This window comes from Triturus cristatus, chromosome 4_1 (genome assembly GCF_964204655.1).
Source record: "Triturus cristatus chromosome 4_1, aTriCri1.1, whole genome shotgun sequence".
Classification (NCBI taxonomy): Eukaryota; Metazoa; Chordata; class Amphibia; order Caudata; family Salamandridae; genus Triturus; species Triturus cristatus.
In genome coordinates, this window is record NC_140585.1 from 1,139,095,974 (window position 1) to 1,139,109,066 (window position 13,093).

The following is a 13,093-nucleotide window of genomic DNA, read 5'->3' on the forward strand; positions in this document are numbered from 1 at the left end:
TCTGTCTCCAATCCCAGCTTCTCTCTAACCTTTCAGTGAGGCATAGAGTTTGAGAGGTCTGGCTTTCAGCACCTTTTGGAGTCTGGGGACCTAACAGAGGCTGTCCCGTAGTCCAACGTCTTACTTTGCTCCTATTGGACAGATTTCAGTGACCGAGGACCCAACAGTAGCTCCTATGTGCCTGTACTTTTGTGGTGGTCAGAAATAATCATGTTTAACTTGCCATTTATGGCCCATGCTTTGATGGCCCCATAGAAGACCCAGAATGGACTGCAAGCCCATGGACAGTGCACAAGCAAATATTAGACACTAAAACGGCTTGCCTTCAAACCCATTATTAACATGGTCTATATGGGCAGTTCAAAGCTGCAGGCAGGAATGAAGAGAAATAAGAATTTTAACAATAAAGTTTGTTAATGCATATCTGAAGTTGATGCTTCAACAATGCAACTGCAAAGTGAGTGGTATTTTGTCTTGTATAGCTTCAGTGTTTCTATAAGTTCATGCAGGGCATCTGAGAGTCATGTAAGGCTGGGTGTGATAACAGATTGTTAGGCTGGGTGTGATAACAGATTGTTCTACTGGGAGGAGTTCTATTGGTGGAAGTTGAGAATCATTAGTATTGGATGTTTTTTGGCACCGATAGACGCTCACTATTTACACACTGGAAGGACTGACTACTTTTTGGTCTCTCCCTCCTCTGACAGTGTCCTTATGATCTCTTCCTTCTTTGCTTGCAGGCGTTCTTTGCATCTCTTGCGAGCCTTAGTGTTCGACCTGCGAACTTCAGCCTAGTGAGACTGGAGCTGCATGGGGGCTTTGTCTGCCTTCAGTTTGTGAATGTGCTACATTAGATGCAATTGTTTTTTAACACATTACCCTTGACTTTCAGATAAACACTGTGGTACATGTGTCGGTCAATCTTCTGGGACTCACGGTATCTTCAGGGAAGACAGCACAGGATTCTTACTCTCCTCATCCATGAGAACTTCTTCTGGCATACGTACATTGTCAGTACTCTGTTACTAAGGCCCATGTGCCTTCTCTTTCTGAGAACACGCATGTTCCTTCTGCAGCGGGCACAGGAGTGAACAAGTCCAGGTTTGTGGATAATCAGACCATATTTCACCAGCTTTCTGATTTGCTGGTTAGATTGCATTGACAATCTTATTTGTTTCATTAGGACCCAGCCATACTTTCTTGCCACAGTGCAAGATGCTGGAGGCAAGCTTCTTCTGAAGTTGAAGAATACTCATGGCAGCAGCCCGGCCGAAGAAAGGAAATTGAGAACTGGCTGAGGTAACAACTATGTTCCTGGTGATGTGTCTGTGAATGTGCCTTGTATATCTGGCGAACGTGTAAAGAAACCTACATGAAAGTCTATGGAGTCTATTTATAGCTGTAGCTTTTGCTTCCTGCAACAGAGCTCAGCTTGGATTCCAGACAGCCGGATCGACCATGTATCCCACTGAGCATCCCACTGGGAGCTGGAGGCTTTGGAGGCCAGCTTTTGAAGGCTACGGCCATTGCATGCACTTGTGTGACTTTCTCCAGCTCCCTGAGGTGGAATGAAGCAGACACAGCAAGAAAAAGAAAGAATAGATTAAAAGAGGGTGGTAATGGGGAGGAAGGAGCAGGCTTTGTTTGAACATATTTTCCAGGTCTGCTTTCGATTTTGTATTTCATTCTGGACTTCAGAGAGGAGTTTTGTTTGAATATGACCAAATGATAACATGTTCTTAAAAGAGTAACAGACTTTTGCATTTAGATTGCTTTGAGACATTTTCTATCACCCAAAAAATATCCCAGGAATAAGAAGGGGGAAAACATCAAGCACAGCTGAATCTCAAAATAATTGGTTTCTAAGGGACCGGATCACCATTACTATTAAGAGATGAGCATGAATAATGCACAGGGGTAATGAAGGATGAAACTATTAAAAACGTGCCGTGCTGAAACAGCTTACATGGTTAGTAGATTGGCAGGTTTCATGCAAATCTATCCACAAGGTCAAAAGTTAAATACTAGCATTACTACATAGTGGTGATCACCACTGTATATTATATATAGACAGACAGATAATGTTTTACTTTCGGTTGTCAATAGTCCAGACTTCTGTGAGAAATGAGAAGTACTGGCAGCGAGGATGGTTGCTGCAGATGAGCTGGCAGGACTCTGCATCAGGAGCCAGAACCTGGTCAAAGTCGTTGCCAGGAAAATTAACATTGGGAATGAGATTTTCAGGACATGCGGAATCACCTGAGTAGGGAGAGGAGAAGAGAAGAATTAATTTTAATCAAACACTACCTTCCATTTCACAAATATAAAACTGTCAACCTTCCACTCTGCTGCTTCTGTAAGTGACAATTCGTCGGAAGTGGATAGCATTGGCAGGGTGGTAGTAAGATTTGTGAGTTGTGGCCTGTCTAAAGTGGGGTTATTTAGCTGTTTTTGGACGTTTTATAAATAAACCAAAGAACATCTACTACATGGTCCGTCTCCACCTCAGCATCAGGTGACTTAAGGCAAGTAGACACGAAAGCTAGCAGAGGGTGACAGGAGGGAAGGTAGATTGAGACGAGAGGGCTGGTAAAGCGACATGTGGGGAGGTGGAACGTGACATGAGAGAAGACAGAGAAAGGCATCAGAGAAAGAGGCATGAAACGAGAGTAGACAGAGGAAAGCACAACTATGGCAGAGGAAACATGATCGTAGGCAGAGGGAGACATGACGGAAGCTGTGAGGAGAGGTGAGGGCAGGCACAGGAAGACACGAGGGAAGGATATATGAATGAAGGCAGAAGAAGGCAAGAAGCGCAGCAGAGGCAGGCATGAGACTGCTGATGGTGGCATAGGATGGAGACAAGAGGGCAAACAGTGCAAGATGGAGATGACAGAGGAAGATCAGGAGATCAAATCAGCATGATTAGTGATAGCAAGCAGAGGAACGGAGTGATGGCAGAGACAATGAGAGCTGTAGAGAGAGGAGCGATAATGTGAGAGCAAGCAGAGCAAAAGACTTTGGGTCAACAACACAACTGAGGGCAAACAAAGACTGAAAGCAGGCACAGAAACAAAGGAGTTTTGGAAAGGGTCAGCGGGTTAGGCAGAAGTAGAAACAGTACTGGTAGATTCAGGGGGTAAGACAGTGGGGGCAGACAGAGGAAGAAGTGTTTAAAAAGCAAGTGGTGGTTGAAAGCAGACAAACCAGGTAGATGAATGACTATGGTACTATTAGTCTATGTTTGAAGTGATTAATGTAATTCTTAAATCTCCTACGGGGGATGCCTCCAAGCCAAGACACATCTCATCCAGGTCATCCTATTTGAGTTTTTGTCCACCACCCATCTATCAGTAGGTGGCCTACTCCTACAGGCGCAAATCATGTGTGTTCTACGATACCCACAGTACATACACTTACCTTATTCCTTGCAGTACTCTTTCCATCTGCCTCACTGTAGCTGCTTTTTGGTCACTATTTGTCCTTCTCAGACAAACCTTAAAACCCAGCCAACTGGCCATCCATTCTCCTCCCTCAACCTCTTTGAAAAGAAGAGCCTTCACAGGTTTCTTTGTAGTTTGCTTGTAGTTTTATTCATTAAACAGCATCCCAGCAGAGAGCAGCTTCTTCCACATCAATAGCTCTCTTCTAACTGTTCCTGACAGAACATTCCCTCACTTCCATTCTATATGGAACTAAGTAACAGGGCTATGACAAAAGCAATGTGGACATCTCTACATATCTCCCTTCTATACAATACAACAAACATATGTATAAATACAACAGTAATAAAGCAAGCAAGAACAAAAAGAACTAATGACTAATTTGTTCAAGAAGAATATAATAGGTACACATTAAGAAATAATATCCAATATTCTACAGATACATTTTCTCAGTAATATTCTATGGTCTAGACACTTTACAAACATTTCCTAAACTCCAAATTGTATCATCTTCCAAAATTACAAAATTGGATTTTACATTTTTAACTTGAAAAGTTCCTAAATATTTGCTTTCACCGTTAAGAACCCATTAATTTTTCCGTACTACAACCCAATCTCCCACTTGAATAAACACTTGTTTTACTCCTTGTCTGGAATTGTACACACTCTTCATCTTTTCCTGAGTCCTGACCTTCAACTTTTCTTAACATTTGTTCACAATCAAGCCATATCTTTACTTTCTTACACAACCAAACAGGACACTCTTTTTTTCCTTATTCTCTTCCTTTAAGAGACACACAAGGAGCTATACCAGTACTGGAATGAGGAGTAATTCTATTAATCCACATCATTTTCCTTAACTCTTGTCTCCAAGACAATCTTTTCCCAAGAGACAGCTGTATTTTTTCCAACATAATTCGATTAACTCTTTCCACCAGACCATTAGCCCGAGGTCTAAAAAGAGCTACTTTCTCATGAGTGATACCCATTTGTTTGAGATAATCCACCATCTCCCTTGAAACAAACTGTACTCCATTGTCAGTCATTATATAGCTGGTATTCCTTCCTCAAGAAAAGTTTTGTCAAGAAACCTTATAACATTAGTATTGATTTCTCCCATGGTTTCTATCACAAACCACATAGAATGGTAATCAACTAAGACAAGAATAAACCTGTCTCTCATTCCTAACTTATTAACTGGTCCAATAAAATCCATAGATCATTTTTCCCATGGTCTTGATGGAAATTTCGTGCATTCCAAGGAGGTTGACGCACAACTTTGGACTTATCACTGTTCAAGCAGAATTGACAGTCATTCACCAAAGCCTCAACTTCACTATCAACTCCAGGCCACCAGAATGATTCTCCAAGTCTTCGCTTTGACATTCCCTGGCCTGGGTGACCCTCATGAATTATCTCAAAAATATGTTTCCTTACACCTCTAGGAGGTACAATTTGCCATCTCCTCATAATATTTCCATTGCTTAGACTCAATTCTTCCCTGACCTTAAAGAATTGCACTAGTTCCATATCTTTGTTATCATTACAATTCCAGCCTTCAACGATTTTTGATTCCACCTTCTTCAATACAGAATCACTTTCCATGGCCTTGCTCCATTCCTCAGACAACAAAGCAATGACTCCTGTGTTGCCACCAATGTCACCATTTATATCACCACAAACTTCATTACACTCTACATCCAGAGGCATCCTTGATAAATAATCGGCAATCACATTTTTCTTTTCCTTAACGTATTCAACCTCATAATTGAATTCCATGACAGATAGTAACCATCTAGAGATTCTTGGAGTTAGGCTCCCTCCAATCCCCTTCCACCTTTGAAAATATACAAAAATGGTTTATGATCAGTTTGTATTCTGAAAGGGAGACCCAATAAATCAAACTTAAAGTGACACATTCCCCAACAGCATGCCAAAGCTTCCCTCTCAATTACTGAATAAGATCTTTCTGCAATCCTCGAGGCAAAACCAATGATTCGTTCATCACCAACAACCACTTGCGACAACACTGCCCCAAGACCAACACCACTAGCATCAGTAGTTAAGAAGGTTTTCCCACCAACTTCAAAACGTCCTAATGTAGGTGCTTCAGATATTTTAAGTTCGAAACCCTCCTTATACTCAATAGACCATTCAAACTGAACATTTATTTTCATGATTTCTCTCAATGGTTCAACGATTTCAGTAAAACTGTTGACATATTTTGAGCAATACTCTGCTAATCCTAAAAAGGATCAAAGTTCATCTTTATTTGTTGGTTCAGGTGCCATTGTAATCACTTTGATAATACTTTTTTTTGGTCGTATACCTACTGAACTTACTTCAGGTCCCAAATAATCAACCTTTGTCTTTCTCAATTGAGATTTTTCTCTTTTTATCGTCAAATTATGTTTCTCCAGTCTTGTCATTACCTCCTCAAATAATTTGGCATGGTCCAAATAATAATTTCCAGCAATTAAAAAATCATCTTGGAAACACCAAACTTTCTTCATGTCCAAAAATATTTTTCATCACTCTTTGAAAAACGGCTGAAGCCGACGCCAAACCAAAAGGCATCCTCTTGTATCTGAATACACCAAGAGGTGTGGCAAAGGAAGTCAAATGTCTCGATGACTCATGCAATTGAATTTGATGATATGCGGCAGACATATCTAGAACACTAAAAATATGTCCATCACCCATGGTTGATAATATTTCTGATATATTAGGCAATGGTTCTCTATCTACCAAAATGTTCTTGTTGAGATCGCGCAAGTCTATACAAAAGAATTTTTTTTTTTACCATCCTTTGGGGCAATCACAATCGGGGCCAACCATTCGGAAGCTTCAATTGGCTCAATAATCCCTTGCTTCAATAAATTATCAATCTTTTGATGCAAAGGTTCTAGGATTAGATTTGGTACATTTCTTATTTTATGAACAGATTTAGCATTTTCTTTTAAGACAATCTTATGTGAAAATCCTTTCAATAGTCCTAACCTTGAACTAAAAACATTAGGATATCTTTCAAACAACTTATCGTCACATATATCTTGAACAGTTGATTTTTCTAGAACCATAACAGGTTCTTTGGCATTTGGGTCAATAATGATGTTTAATCTCTCAGATGATGCCATCCAAGGAGATCCGACCCAAAATATACACTCTACCCATAACTGCTTCACTTTTAAATTTTAAAGTCATCCAACACATGCCCAAAATTTCTATTCTTTTTCCTGCATACCCCACTGCACGAATATCAGGACTGTACATAATTGGACCGCTTTCCTCGGACCAATTATTTTCAAAAGATTTATTGGATATAAGAGTATATAAACTCCCAGAATCTGCCAATACTCTGCCTCTGAGATGTCTGCCATATTTATCTCCCCCAATGGCTAAAAGGTAAGTTATGAATATTTTTTTACACTGTAACCAGGGTATGGATGGCTCTCCCGGTGATGTTAAAAAGAGTGGTGGGGATGACATAGATTGATCTGACATGACACCTGTAAGGGAAAATAAAAATAAAAATGTAAAATAATAATTTAAAATAATAATTTAAACTAATGAAATTCTTTGTTGTGGAATATAGAGTTATTGTTATTATTTCCTTAATTCTGGTATTTCCATGTATTCCAAGTAGAAATCTTCTGTTTTTATTATTTGGTCCTTTTCCAATGTTTATTTCTAGACTTCGTCCTTTTACAATGTTCAGTGCAGTGACAGTCTAGTCTGTTTGGAGCATAGAGAAAACACTCGTCGAGAGAGAAAATAAAGGAGGGCTTCAAAATGCATGTATCTCCTTATTATGCTTGTTGTTAAGCAGCACAGCAGTAATTATTAATTTATTTCAAGCTGTTCATTTCCAATAACATTTATTTCCTCTGTTCAGAGCTTTTAGAGGCTAATTGTGTTTTAAAAGTCGAGCGCGAGGTGAAACGCTTGAGTAGCGCGTGTGTTTCATTCGGCTCGTGCAGCCGAGCGTGAAGGGAACCGGGTGGTTAATTAAAAGTAGCACTTTAGCCAGCAAGGAAGTTCTTTATTCATACACACTTGACATTTACTCGGCATAAGTAATTATCCTTTCACCGTTGATCGGTTTTCCTTTGTTTATAAAGCCAAACTCATACGCGATTAACTTTTTGTTAAAAGGTCGCATTAGACTGTATGTGCTTGATATTTACTCGGTAGCAGTAGTTATGTCTTGACGGTTGATCGCCTAACTCGTAAGCTTTATTTGTTTATAAAGCATAACTCTCATGCGCTCAACTTCGTGTAAGAAGGTCGCGTTTGAACTGTTGCTAAGCAACCAGGTTTCATGTGAAAAAGGCTTCGCGCTCGAGCAAGCCTAGTATTAAAACAGCCTTAGTTGGGTTTGAAGGTGTTGAGAATTATCTTCAAAATATTAAAGGCTACTTCTGATGATGTTAAAAAAAATGGTATTTAGTATTTGTACTCGCAAAGTCTTATATAATCTTGATCTTGTCTTAATCTTTTCTTGTGAATCCAAGGATGAAATGCTGGTTTCTGCTCCTTGCGCAGTCCATCGTTGCCATTAAAAAAAGAGCCTTCACAGGTTTCTTTGTAGTTTTCTTGAAGTTTTGTTCATTAAACAGCATCCCAGCAGAGAGCAGCTTCTTCCACATGAATAGCTTTCTTCTAACTGTTCCTGACAGAACATTCCCTCACTTCCATTCTATATGTAACTAAGTAACAGGGGTATGACATAGGCAATATAGACATCTCTACACTCTTGTTTCTGCCAGCAGCCGCCAAAGAAACAACTCTTTTCTTCTATGGTCGCCACACCCTGTTGTCCTGTACTCCGAGACCTCCACTGTGTCCTTCTGGGTGCTTCCACTGCTAGTGCTCAAGAGGTAGATTTTGCAGCAAGGAACCAGAGAGGCTGGAAAATAGCACGGAAGTGGGTTCCAAAGTGAGGGCAATGAAGTGATTGAAGAAGAGTGTTTGTGTGCACAGGAAATGAGGCACAGTTGCTGTGGTTGTGCGACTAGGGGGTCAAGTAGGATGGCCATAAATGGAACTGCATCCATGGCCAGTGCTCGCCTCACTTCCAAGTGGGCCTGGCAGTGGAATTACGCATTGCTTTCAACGTTTAATGACCCTTTTGCTGGAGATGGAGTCAACATTGTGCATGTGCAGGCAGGGGGTCTTTGGGATCTCTTGGCCAGAACACAAGAGCACAAGGCTTGATTGGGGACCGTCTGGTCCGAAAAGAGAACAACGTTTTGAGTTGTGTCTTGTGACTGTGGGGTTGGGGAAGCATGCAATGGAGCCATCAAGAGAGGACTGATTTGTCATTAGGAGGAGATGGGAAATCAGATAGAGCTTTGAATGTCTGAATTTACTTTTTAGTGTATGTCGTCACTTCAAGCATGATGTGGCAGAGGATGAGGAAAAGAAATTCAATTCATACCATGAAGTACTGTGTGACCATAAACATCACACTGGCTAACCCAGGAATATTTCTTGCATTGATTTCTACACACTCATTTCACAGAAGCAACCCGACTATTGTCCAATACTTACAAGTGATGTCATCGCAGTCCCTTGGGCTGAACCCAGACACAACATTGCCAAGGATATTAATGACTGGTGGAGATGGCAGATTCGTAGTGAATTTCTGGAAGCACATCTTACTGGAATTGAAAGGCAAAGAATCCTCATTAAAGTTACTGCTTTGATATCAGAGCTTTTACATAAACATACAAAATGGTGATCCCAGAACTCTAAATACACAGCCTTGATGATACCACAGTGTGTTTTAATTAATTATGGGTCCTTAGTGGGCTGTACTATACTGCAGTGCATATCGTAAGCATGAAACACTGCTCTCACTTTAATAAAAACAAATGAGCTTTCCCCAGGTAAAGCTATCTTTGCTAAGCTCAATTACCCAAGCCTCCCCCGCAGCCATTCAATCCATGCCCGGTCTTCATCCTTTTGCAACTGAAACTCCTACAGAGGGGGGGAGAGGGGGGGACACAGAAAAGGTATCAGAGTAGCAGTGTTGATCGCTAAGGGCCCTTCCGCACCAGAGAAACAGCTCCCATGGGCATAGAGGAGTGCTAGGATCCTGGAGTAGGTGGCATTACCTTGGGCAACTGCCTTGGCTTTGAAATTCTGATTTAGAACATCTTTAGAAAAGACTCAAACAAAATCCACTGCTTATGCGATTTAGGGTCGGGTGTGTGCAAAATCATACAACTTAATAAAATCTGCTACATTTTGTGGAAATCACACAAATGGAGCAAAATTTCATATGGCTGGTTACAGGCATGAAATTTTCAAATGAGGCCATAACCCAATGGAAGAAGACGAAAGACTGTCAGGACAATGGTGTGAGCAAAAAAATGTCACATGGGGAGATATTTTCTAATCAATCCAGTCCCCCATAAAGAAAATTTCACAACATTGCACAACGCAAACATTTACAAATTTCCCAAGCTTGATTTTTAGCTCAGATAAATTTGGCGGTAGACTTGTGTAGTTGTTTCCAAACAAACTAACTGCACAAGACTCCTAATGACCAGTCATTATTGCACAAATTAGATGTTGATTTTGCTCAGGTAAGCTTTCAACAGGGATCATTTGATTTGAATTCTACCAAGAATGTGTGCCCATTGTCATACGCTTTTATATGTTTTGTCTCAACTTGTAATAATAAGAGAACAAATTATAAATACCCGTCCTCTACCTTTTATCCTGATGAAGGCTTCCCATTGATCTATGTACATGAGCCAAAATGCGATTTCCGCCTAATACACAAAAAAGTCTGTACATACATTTATTATGATTCAATAAATGCAAATATTTCCCATCATAGATTAAGAGATAGTTCGCACTAAGTGACTGGAAGTTCATCTAAGTGTATGACTTGAATATGCAGCAGCCTCTTAGCATATGCTCCGTCATATCTAAAATGATGTATTATATAATGATGGTTAAGCATAATTCCATGTTTTAATCCCATCTTTGTTTTTCTGGCTCATATTTTACTATACAAGACGTTTATGATGGAATAGAACTTTATGAAATAGCCTTCATCTATAAGATTATTAAATTCTCATGACCAATTGATTATATATCTTTGTTGTTTAACGGCCTAATTTAGAGTTCGTTCTACAAGGTACTTCATGGTAAACATGACAAAATACCTGGTCCTGCAAACCCTTGGTTCACCTGCCTCAATTTGCAGCAGCCAGACCTGTGTTTTTCTGTCGACGAAGCATCCGTAGGGCTGTCAGTGGAAGGCATTACATTGCAAATCCTATTTCGGGTGGGTCATGTAATGTCTTTTTCTGTCTGTCACAACCAGAAAAAACCTGTAGCTGAAAAAGTTGATTCTCTCCCCAGCACAGATCCACTGTAATGCTAGGTGGATCAGATATGTACGAGATCCTACCTATGGCTTCCTAGCATAATAGGATTTAGAGTTCAGAATTCTACAACCAAAGACTTTCATTTGCTGGAATGAATAAAAGCAGGTATATTGGTTTGAAAAGAAAAACACAATCTGCAACACCTGCAATCTAAATTAGAATGTCCTGTCAACTAAGAGCAGTTTCCCCTCTGTAGGTTGATGATTTGTGATGGGTAAGTAAAGCTCTCCAAATGTTGATGGTATACATTTGATTGCATATATTGTTTGGTATTGTGGAGCCTCTTTCTCCATTTGGTACCAATGTGCCTCTGGCAAATCTTCTGAAGTTCATATGTGAACAGGAGTGAGACATAACTATAGCCTGTCAAACTGTTCTACAATACACAATATTGTCCACAATAATACCATGCCACCGTGTACCTACCGCAGGTATGGAGCCAGATTATACTGCTCTGTAATATAGGTGAAAAACTGACAGCCAGGGGAGTTGGTGCATGAATCCTGGCACTCAGTGGGGTTTTCTCGGATGACAGCCCTAATGTCGCTGCCAGGGAAATCAACATCTTTGTAGGTTTTTGTGAAACAACCTTAAAGTAAGCAGAACAAAGTATATTATACAAAGAGTTCACCTAATGTTTATTAGTTAAAAAGTAGATTCTAATGGAACTGGCACATAAAATATTTTCTATTTATTATGGATTCTTGTAGTCAGTTCCTTAACCAAGGTATACACAATAAAATACCCTGACTCTAAAAGCGAGCAATGCCAGGGTAACACAAGTGACCAAATGCATCCTTTGACCCATAGACAGTGATAGGAGTACCAGACAGCATAGTACCATCAATTCTATCTCTCAAAACATAAAACTTGACCTTTATGAAGTCTGCTTCATAAAACACTGAAGCAGCCCTGGTGCTGCATCCTTCGGCAGGTTCTTGTGATCCAATATGACTACCCTGAAGTAGAATTACACTCCACACCCAGCTCATCATTGGTCTGAGGAAACAGGAACACTAAGGAAAAATTATGCTTTCTCTACAACCCAGAAAGATTTCTAAGCTCTACAGAACCATTTACAACTCAATAATCATCAACATTTTGTTCGACCGGGTATCAAAAATTCCCGTTTCCAACAGAAAAATGCAACGAAGCTGTGTAAGTGATTGGATTCACAAAAAATAGTGACTTTATTTATTCTATGTAGGCACATTGTATGCAGTGCGGATAGCATACATGCCTTAGGTTAGGACATTTGTGGAATTTCACTTCCTTCAATAAAGAGTTTCAGATCCAAACACCAATTCATTTATTTCAAACGCTATTAGGAACTCTTCTCTGCCATCCCTATGGCATACGTAATTGGATCTACTGGATTTCAAGATACGTGAAGGAAATACATTACACTTGCTTGTGAACACCCACAAACGTATGATTTAGTTGAATGTGTGACTACATTCTGAATGCATCTCTTTGGGATCGCTGACAGAATATCAGAAACAGAAATATCATGTGGACTTAATAACGTATCAAAAATATCGAAGACCAAAATATAGAGACGGTAGGCGCAAATAGTTAAGTATCGATTTACTATTCTTAACCCCAAATCCACGTACCTTGAAGATAAATATATCGTCATGGTGCATATATGTGGAGTTATAAATAGTAAAACTTTGTTTAGCTGTAGAGACTACCTTCACAATATTGGAGCACTCTATTCTAGACACGATCTTTCGGTCCATGATATTTCGGTTTCTGATATTCGGTCTAAATACCTTTTTTTATTCACTCCTCTAAACGTAATCAAAGTTCAAAACCAAATGTATGTAGAGTAAGAGTTTTTGCCTGCTTGCCTCCAATTTTGCTGGATTTTTGCTTGTGTTGGCCTTAGGGCTCTGTGCACTTTCCCACTGCTATATCAATGCTTGTGCTCACTCCCCAAAACATGGTTTGATTGACATATACCGTTTGGCATGTTTCATTTACTTGTAAGGCCATGTGGAGTGGTGAACTCAAAATTAAATGCTACAATTGGGCATGCAGAATTTATTGTGTCACCCACTTAAATAGCCCTTTAAACAGTTCTCACCTGCTGCCACTGCAGCCTGAATGCAGTGCCACACTCCATGTTGACTTAGCATTGTTAAACCCCTTGCTAAGTCTTAAAGTCCCCTTTTATTACATAGGTCACCCCTGAGGTAAGCCCCAAGTAGCACATATGGTAGGGTGCTGTGTAGTTAAATG

The 13,093-nt window shown here is 40.0% G+C and overlaps 1 protein-coding gene and 1 pseudogene across 2 annotated transcripts in view; both read right to left on the minus strand.

Annotated features, from left to right (window-relative positions):
- Positions 1-13,093, minus strand: part of LOC146856185 (coagulation factor XI-like) — a 117,634-nt gene that overhangs the window by 14,885 nt on the left and 89,656 nt on the right. For both annotated transcript variants that reach the window (XM_085654238.1, XM_085654237.1), the window contains exons 5-7: positions 11,276-11,438; positions 8,997-9,106; positions 2,091-2,259 (exon numbers count right to left, since the gene is read on the minus strand). In XM_085654238.1, the coding sequence (XP_085510364.1) occupies positions 2,091-2,259; positions 8,997-9,106; positions 11,276-11,438 (442 nt within the window). The remainder of the gene's footprint in view (positions 1-2,090; positions 2,260-8,996; positions 9,107-11,275; positions 11,439-13,093) is intronic.
- LOC146856186 (large ribosomal subunit protein eL19 pseudogene) lies at positions 535-1,420 on the minus strand (annotated as a pseudogene).